The sequence below is a fragment of the Bolinopsis microptera genome, chromosome 4 (genome assembly GCF_026151205.1).
Source record: "Bolinopsis microptera isolate Bmic1 chromosome 4, MBARI_Bmic_1.0, whole genome shotgun sequence".
NCBI lineage: Eukaryota > Metazoa > Ctenophora > Tentaculata > Lobata > Bolinopsidae > Bolinopsis > Bolinopsis microptera.
This window is the reverse complement of record NC_087075.1, coordinates 3756833-3766132: the sequence shown is the minus strand read 5'-3', so window position 1 is coordinate 3766132 and position 9300 is coordinate 3756833. Positions and strand designations below refer to the sequence as shown.

Sequence of the window (9300 nt, the reverse complement as noted above, 5' to 3'; positions counted from 1 at the left end):
TACCAACTAATTACCAACTAATTACCAACTAATTACCAACTATTTAAACTAACTAATTACCAAATAATTACCAACTAATTACACAGTATGTTACCGGACCTGAGATCAGTAAAGGCGCTAATAATCCTGGATAATGACGGATCACGTGTGCTATCTAAATATTACGATGATCACTTCGCTTCATTGAAAGATAAGCAGGACTTTGAAGCGAACCTCTTCAAGAAGACTTATCAGACTGATTTTGAGATTATTGCTTGTCAAGGACTCACTGTGTGCTACAAGTCAAGGTAAATAGTGTTACAATAGTGTTACAATAGTGTTACAATCTACGCTAATAAGTATTCTGATGTTTCCGTTAAATATGAATATGTATTTGACAAATTCCCTCTAAGCATATAGGATTTATATTTGGTTGATTGTCTGAAAGGTTGGGTTTGACGCAAAACAGGGGTATTATATATAATGGGTTTCGGAATATACGGTACTTCACTGACTGCAAAGGACGATTACCATTTGTTGGGCGTTTCAACAGCAACTCCAATGGCAGTTGTATATTATATAAATTATGATTTATGACATTGTTTTTGACTACTTAAATCCTGTTTTTGTGTTAATGTTTGCTGTATCTTTAAATACAATGCATGCAATATATCCGCGTTTTACCCATCCACCTTGTAACGGTTTCTTATCTAGTCATAATCCTCCTGTATTAAGGAGTTCGCTATGAGAATTTAAATCATAAACTTAATTTCCCAGCTTTAATTGATTAATTACTTAATTAATGACTTCAGTGTGGACTTGCTGTTCTACGTGATAGGATCAAGTGAAGAGAACGAGCTGATACTAGTTAGTATACTCACAACCTTCTTTGATACTGTTAGTCTTATTGTGAGGAAGAATGTGGAGAAGAAAGCTGTGTTCGATAAAATGGATTACATTATACTGGCTGCTGACGAACTTATTGATGATGGTTTTTATACTTTCATATCTATATTAGTTTCTCTTTCAGTTTCATATGTTGATTTTCTAAATATAAACATATTAAATTCATTTTCACTTCGAAAAGCTAACTCCGATCCAATATTTTATTTTCTACTTTCACTTTCACTCTGACTTTCACTTTCACTTTCACTTTCACTTTCAATTTCACTTTCACTTTACAGGAGTACTGATGGAGAACGATTCAGACAGTATAGCAGGGAGAGTTTACCCCGGACAAGAAAAAGATATACCGCTATCAGAACAGACAATGACACAAGTGTTACAGAACGCTAGAGAGGGCTTCAAGTGGACCCTTCTCAGATAATTAGTTAATTAGTTGGCAATTAGTTAATTAGTTGATAATTAGTTAATTAGTCGGTTATTGTTTGTTATTTGAACAAACAGCTGCATGATGAGGATATTTTCCGTACTTTTTTTGACAAGAACAGTAAACTTCGGGACACTTTTCACATGTGATTTCATCTGACAATATAAGAATTAAGAGGGTTTAAATTTTATGAATTACTGTTTATTAAATTATTTCACTGTATAGCTTTTAGAATAAACATTTATTAATTTCCAGATTCACAATTTTTCAAGTGTGATCAGAACTGTCGAAATGGACGATTTGAAATTATTTTATCTTATAAAATTGTTAACTTTTTCAAAAATGAAAGTTATTTGCTTATAAAAAACATGCGTGTACTTGTAACAATCAGAAATCAGCGTTCTTACTTCGTAATTAAATTATTAAACAATTTCAAGGATTTTTTAAATGTCTGAACTCAAATAAGTGTTAAGTTTTATTATATAGCGGGACTACTTATTGAATCTATATTACCAAGAATTCGGACAATGTTTACACTTTATCTAAACATGTGAATTTACGGTTATATGTTAATTTAAGATTTAATTTTAGAATATTATACTGGTTACGAAATTTTAAAATATTACCTACTGTACAATACTTACAGCTAATCGAAAATCCGAGTTTGTTGAACTCTTTGTCTATCTTATGTTACAAAAGCAATCAATTAAATTTAGATTACAGATTCTGAGCGATGATTTCGCACTCAAAAATTCGGTCCAGTACGTCACAATTACCTACTTGTGCAAACAGATAATATGATCAATATTCAATTAACTAATTATCAAGTTTCCAGGCAGTAATGAATATAGTAGTCACCAGCCCCGATGGAAATTTCTACAGTCTTGAAGTTTCTTCAGATTTAGAACTGGAAAACCTGTTGGCCCTCGTGAGTGTTGAATCCGGTAAACCTACCGAACACATACAGGTACACTTTCACTATTACCTTTACATTTTAGAACATCGTTAATTAATTACTGTTTACTGATTAATTTATTAATTTAGGAAAAATTTAACAAAATATTAAAACAAGCGTTCACACACCCATTAATCCACTATTCTTCAGCTATCACTAAACGGTATCCCGCTCCTCGACAAGAAGAAAACTTTAACTGAGTACAATGTTAAAGACGGTGATATGATGTTAATGACCACAACTAGCAGCCGGCCACCCAGTAGTCAGCCACGTGCACCTAGCCAGCCTTCCCAGCAAACAGGGAATATGGGGTCTTTATTTGGGGGAACTGGCATCAACTGGGGTGCAATCAATGTACCAGGACAAGGGTAAATAGTCTTAATTAATTGGTACTCAACTATTTAATTAAATCTCAATTAGTTAATTTTACGAATTACTTTGTGCCACAACAACAATCTGACAGTCAGATACCTAATATTAAAATGTAGTGCACTACTTCTGATCTGTTATCTCCAATACCTCCGCAGTGCCAGTCCAGTAGCTAGACCTCCCCCGGTGGATGAGTGTGAGAAGTTAAGGCTGGAGTTGCTGGGGGACCCCTACCAGCTCTCAATACTAAAGGAGAGGGACCCTCAGTTCGCTGCTGCTATCGACAATAAGGATCAGTTCAAAAAGGTAGATTTTCTTTCACTTTCACTTTCAGTTCGCTGCTGCTATCGACAATAAGGATCAGTTCAAAAAGGTAGATTTTCTTTCACTTTCACTTTCAGTTCGCTGCTGCTATCAAAAATAAGGACCATTTCAAAAAGTTGTTGTTTACTACTATGAAAAAGTATTCACTTGCTACTCATTTAGTTTGATTTACAGTTTTAATTAACAGTTTAATTTGATTTGCTTAATGAATTGCGTCTAATCGGTTCCTAACGTACTAATTAAACAGGTGTTCAATGAAAGACAGGAGCTGATCAGGAAGAGAAAGAGAGAAGAGGAACTGCTTCTCAGTGGTAATCCAATGGACCCGGAGTACCAGAAGAAGATATATGAGATGTTACAAGGGAAGCAGATAGAGGAGAATCTATCCACTGCTATGGAGGAACATCCTGAGAGCTTCGGACAGGTGGGTTTATAATAAACATTAATATTATTAACATATTTAAAATATTTTCACTGTTACTATTTACTAAGTGGTACTAGATTGTTATTGTTACGGGGAGGAGGAGGTTTAGATAATGGATCTAGATCTCGTGTCCCCTCGCTGGGTGAGGAGGAGGTATAGATAATGGATCTAGATCTCGTGTCCCCTCGCTGCGGTTATTTATATCAAAATGTATTTTATAATGCTTTTGGACACGAAGGGAAACACACAATGCAAGGCTTGAAATCTTCGTAAAACTACATCATTAGAGCCTGTAAAATGTATTTTATGTTCACCATAGCTATGTTAGCAGCTGATTCTTGTTTGGATGTGTTTAATTTGAGCTAGTTTTGATATCTGAGCTAGCCAGTCTATTCTGCCCATGTATTAATTACGTAGCAAATGATATCAATCAGAGAGAACGTATTATTACACAGGTCATGAAACTGAGGTATACCAGCGTATTTATCATGTATGATGAGTGTTTGATTTGTTTTGATCCATTACAGGCGTTTCTATAACAACTAATAGAGGATTTAATATATGTATTTGACAGAGTGGTTACTCGTTAGGTAAATACACTTAAATGTAAGAGACTTTGTTACTGTAGTACACAGTAAACTAGAGTAAAGAATATCATTTAGTAGCTTTATGATATGCAACATGAACATATCTACTAACTTGTTGTGTAATGAATGTTGAGAGGAGTAGGCAACTGATGATGGTCAGAATATCTGAAATTGTTCTTAAAATAAGCAACTCTTTAAAACAAAGAAGCGTGTATACTGTATAGCGTATTATACGGTAAATGTAACATTATATTATATGTGTATTGTGTAGTGCGTTTTATAACATTAGCTCTAACATTCATTGTAAACTATCATGTTACGCACAGTCATCAACAATTCAATATTATTATATGTTAGACTTTATGCTAATTTTAAAGCTTATAATATTATTATTAAAAGTGTCCCTAAAGTTTAGAATAATTGCATATTCATCCCTTTTGCTCTAGAAACACACTTTTTTAGAGATTTTACCGGCGTTTCCTCTGAAATCACCTAATTTTTTCAATTTGAGGGAGGGGTGCGAAAAGGGGAGGGGCGCCAACAGGCAACTTTACGCCATTGCTTTATTAACAGCCTAAGTAACAATTTTATTAAACATCTTATCTAATTCCCACGTTAATATACCCTCTACCCTGATACCTGGACCATGTACAAGTAACGTGTAATCTTTAAGTGGTGATGTCAGCATCTTTAACAAGCTTAATAAAATGTCAACTAACTACGATACATGTTTAAAAGAAACTTAAACCTTTTATCAATAATAGTGATGATTGATAGATATTATATTAACGGGTTTATTGATACAGTTTATTGACTGTTTCTTGTCATTTAAATCTAGATTTTCTCAGTTCCAATTATTCTTGTTCGTGATTTAGTGATCGCTAGTTCTCTCTGCTGTATAGATTCAATAACACACATAATCAAATCATAGACAACGAAGTTACCGGTTTAATATTCTACCAGCTAACTCATTTATAGACATAATATTAATATGGATAAATCAATCCTCTAAATTTGAAGGATAACTTGCATAGTGAATACAAGACCTGAAACTTCTTTGCAAAGTATAAAAGTCTCTAGATTCATATAGGGCCACTACAGTGTAGACAGAAGTATATTTCACTGTGTATATAATGTATGTTGTGTAGTGTTATGTAGTTGTTGTGTACGTGTGTATTGATACAACATGATGTTTGTTAGGAGTAACAAGGTTGTGGTTCCTATTGATCCGAATATGCCACTTTTTATACCAGTCCCATTGAAACTGAAGAAGGTGAACATTTTTACTTTCACTTAATTTCATTAAATTTTCATTTTGACTTTTGTGAATAAGGATGTAAAACTGTAAAAGCTAAGTGACAAGTCAAAAGCTAAAAAATAATGAATAGAGGAAATCTTTGAAACTTCAGTCACCAATTTTACAGATCTACCATAATATAATTATAGAGGGTTCGGAGTGAAGTGATGTTAAGAAGCAGCTTTTGGGTTCTATAAACAAACAAACAAACAAACAATAGAAAACAGCTTTTTATTCCGAACTAAAACACCTTATTTGCAGGTCATAATGCTGTACATTGACTGTGAAGTAAATGGACACAAAGTAAAAGCTTTTGTTGATTCCGGAGCTCAGATGACACTAATTTCCGCTGCTTGTGCAGAAAGGTTCGTACAAAGTTTCTATGTTTTAAGATGTACAACGTGGTCATTTTACAGTAATTCGTGTTTGGTTTGCGTAACGCGCGAGGTTTTAAAAATTAACAAAGAAGTTTCGCAAATCGCTTTCATTGACATGTAACCGCGTTGCGCGCGCGCATACTAGAATATTTCTGTCATCGGGCCGGAGTTGTTCAGTTGTATTTAGGTCTTTCTTCAGAGTCTTTTGAGTTTGGGCTTTTGACCCCTCACTTTTCACACTTTAAAGTTATGCTTCTCCTAATTACACTGAGAAATTTGTGCTCCACTTGCTTACAATCTTTTTAACGTCATTATTTTCAGAGTGAGTGTTTCAAGACTGATCGACAAGCGTTTCCAAGGTGTCGCTAAAGGAGTGGGCACTCAGAAGATTTTGGGCAGGGTCCATCTTCTTCCTCTTAAAATCGGTAAACTCGGCTTATCCAGAATAATTTGACCATCTTCAGACACGTTGATTAGTTATCGGTGATAACCTTTAACTTTTAACGCTAGATCATTTGCTGTGGAGGTTGAACGCTCAAATTTAAAAACTTGTTGTTGAATTTCTGATGATGTTACTGTTATTATTCATTTGTTATCAAGTAATTTTACAATCTAAACCCCCAGGTAACGACCATTTCCCTTGCACCTTTAGTGTGCTGGAGCATCAGCCCATGGACATGTTACTGGGATTAGACATGCTTAAACGTCATCAGGTCTGTTCACTTTTTGTGAGAATATTTCACTGTCATTTAAATCAACAGTTTTTGAAGTTTTATCAATACAATTATAAAAGAGTGTCCAAATTAATTACTACGATTCTGAAGACTCGCTTGTTATGAACAATGAACATTTGTATCCTCAGTGTGTAATAGACCTGAAAGAGAACTGTCTAAAGATAGGTACAACTAGCACCACAGCCGCATTCTTGTCTGAGAAAGATATCCCCAAATCAACCGAGGAGAGTGATCAGCAGCCCTCTGGTTCATCCCAAGGTACACTATCAGATCCAAATATATTACGGATGGTGTGTTTTAGTTTTAGTCAGATGAAGTAACCAGTTGAAATTATGCAGCTGATTTTAGTGCCTTGACATTTAAATGTGTTCTATCGCTTGTCAATTTTTCCTCAAATTTCCGTACTTAGTACTTACCATACCTATAATTAATGCTTTTACTAATTAGTATAAAATTTATGATTTTTATATACAGTTACATATTTTACACAAAAACCAAAATTTCTACTGTGAGGCAAAAAACAAGGAATGACAGTTTAGAAAATGTCTAAACTATGATGCCCCAATCAGGTAGTAGTGCTGCAGGAGGTCCAACGGCTACAGTAACAGACGAAAACGTTTCCAAGCTAGTCGACATGGGCTTCACTCCAGAACAGAGCCGTAAAGCTCTAGGACTATGCGGAAATAACGTGGATTTAGCAGCTAGTTTATTGTTTGAGAAGGGTGGACAGGTGTAGCACTGGGGGGTGCAAGTTTAAATACTTTACTATTTGTGGGGTGGTGGTGCGGTGATTATTGGCGTGGAGAAGAAGTGACTCCATCCCAAACCTCAAGATGGCAGTGTTCTATGTTTATAGTTTACCAAAATGATTTAGTAAGGCGTAAGCTGACTGCTTAACTGATATTATGACTTAATACGAGAAACGATTTGTATAATTATATTGCAAGGCGCCTTTCCAAGTAAACGTTATTTTCTAATTTCATATGTTTTTAACGAGGAGTTGATAGATTGTATTGAGTTTAAATGAGAATTGAACTGGTGGTAAACGATTAAGTGTACTATATGTTGTCGGGGTATTTGCAATAAATTTATGTTAATCGCAAAAGGCGGTGATTCAATAAACAAATCCGTTTGATATGGATTTGTTGTACATTTTTCAGTTGAAAAATTTGTTTTACTAGATTTTACCCATGAGTAGAAAGTTCCTTTTGGGCGAAGAAAGGTGTTTGTTAATTTACATGAATTATTATAATCGGTTTATATAACATGTTGTATTTATATGAATTTATTAGATTTTGTTGAATATTTACCATAAAATGTCGTTTAATTCTACAAATGGTGTACAGTTAACAGTAGTATATAACCCCTTTATACAGGGTATCTCGATATACCGGGTCTTTTCTTTCCCCCAAAACCAAATCATCAGTCAATTGGTCCGTGTTCCGCCATTTCCTAAAAATTTAGTGTACTTGAAAGTTGCATGCTCCAAAATAAATAGTAAGTAGCAAACTTCCATTGTAATGCTGATGTTAAGGATATTGCTTCGTGAGTGGTTATAAGTACTACAAATTGTTAAATTTCCTAGTCGTGTAAGAGTCCAGGCGTCCAGCGTGCCTTTTGTTATTCATCTTGTGCTCATCTTGTCCGGTCCTTAATAATGTGGCTGGTTCGTAAGACGACTACCTTTTACAGTTTTACGACTATAATATCAGGCTGACCAGTTTGATTACTGTCTCAAATGGAAAAAAGCAGGAAGTGACCGGGATTCCAGGTCCCGGGTTAATTCAGGATTCTTGGTCCCGGTCCCGGTCAATCACTCAAATTTGCCGGGATTTTGACCGGGATCTTTTACATAATTTCATTCACTGTGATTTTAAGTTTTTACTTTCATTCATTGTGAATTTCATCTTTAAACAACCTCTGAGCCAAATAAAACAATGTTTAAAATTGCTAAACAAGTTTGAGTAATAAATTATGACCATGAGGGTGAACTTGAGTAATCAGTACATGAACATTATTGGTGTAGTACATTAGGCCCATGCCCCATATTGACGGGTTTTTTCTAGTTTTTTTCTAATTTGATATTCTAGTTATTACTTATTCAAATTGTTCAATTATAATGTAAATGAAAGTTGCAGCTTTCAATATGAGAATACCAGTTTTGGTCCCGGTCATCCCGGTCATCCCGGTAAAATTGGATTGTTGGTCCCGGTCCCGGTCCCGGTAAGATAGAAATTATTGGTCCCGGTCCCGGTCCCGGTAAATTGATAATCTCAGTCGCGGTCCCGGTCAAGTCACATTCTGTATCCCGGTCCCGGTCCCGGTCAGGCCTGAAATCATGTCCCGGTCACTTCCTGGGAAAAAGATACAATCCGCCGCTCTGACATGGTTAACCACCTTCCTTGTGTTGTTGGTTAATCATATGAGCGGGATATAAATACCTCATTTCATTTCATGTACCTTTCTTTCTCTCCGAAGCTATTGTGGTAGTTTATATTTGTCATGAATTTAGGTGGGAGGAAATGGTTTTCACTTTTCTCTGCCAAATCAAGTTATCAGTATAACTGTCTTTAGTAAATATTCTTCGCAAATAGCAACCTGGTGGCAATTTAAAGTGCTTCATCAAATTATAATTAATGGTACCCAAATCAAAGTCAGCATATTGGCACCTACATGATTTTAACTGTAATCAAAGATAAATAAACTAATATTTGAATTTCTTCGTTGTTGTCTGTTAAAATTACCATCTCAGATCATCAAAAATTACTCCCATTATTTGTTGTTTATACTCTCATTGCAGCAACGTTTCCTGGCCATACGACAGATCCTGGTTGCACTTTGGCATAGAAATTCGTCTTGAAATCATCTTACAATCATTCAGTGCAACATCATGTTCTTAAATTAAAGATCATCAGATTTCCCTG

At 35.0% G+C, this 9300-nt stretch overlaps 2 protein-coding genes across 2 annotated transcripts; both read left to right on the top strand.

Moving 5' to 3' along the window:
* The first annotated feature begins 87 nt into the window (after positions 1-87).
* On the top strand, positions 88-1549 carry LOC134813870 (coatomer subunit zeta-1-like). The gene is made up of 3 exons (XM_063821763.1): positions 88-287; positions 792-970; positions 1164-1549. The coding sequence occupies exons 1-3, from the start codon at positions 88-90 to the stop codon at positions 1304-1306; spliced, it is 522 nt and encodes a 173-aa protein (XP_063677833.1). The 3' UTR covers positions 1307-1549.
* Positions 1550-2141: 592 nt separating this feature from the next.
* Positions 2142-7763, top strand: LOC134813964 (protein DDI1 homolog 2-like). Its single transcript, XM_063821918.1, has 9 exons — positions 2142-2276; positions 2415-2632; positions 2792-2939; positions 3205-3381; positions 5527-5630; positions 5964-6067; positions 6267-6355; positions 6505-6634; positions 6946-7763. The coding sequence occupies exons 1-9, from the start codon at positions 2151-2153 to the stop codon at positions 7110-7112; spliced, it is 1263 nt and encodes a 420-aa protein (XP_063677988.1). The 5' UTR covers positions 2142-2150; the 3' UTR covers positions 7113-7763.
* The last annotated feature ends 1537 nt before the right edge of the window (positions 7764-9300 follow it).

Coding starts and splice junctions, on each gene's coding strand:
- LOC134813870 (XM_063821763.1), top strand. CDS start 88: ATGTTACCGGACCTGAGATCAGTAAAGGCGCTAATAATCCTGGATAAT. Junction 288..791: donor ACTGTGTGCTACAAGTCAAG/GTAAATAGTGTT, acceptor TAATGACTTCAG/TGTGGACTTGCTGTTCTACG. Junction 971..1,163: donor TGACGAACTTATTGATGATG/GTTTTTATACTT, acceptor TTCACTTTACAG/GAGTACTGATGGAGAACGAT.
- LOC134813964 (XM_063821918.1), top strand. CDS start 2,151: ATGAATATAGTAGTCACCAGCCCCGATGGAAATTTCTACAGTCTTGAA. Junction 3,382..5,526: donor ATCCTGAGAGCTTCGGACAG/GTGGGTTTATAA, acceptor CCTTATTTGCAG/GTCATAATGCTGTACATTGA. Junction 6,635..6,945: donor GCCCTCTGGTTCATCCCAAG/GTACACTATCAG, acceptor TGCCCCAATCAG/GTAGTAGTGCTGCAGGAGGT.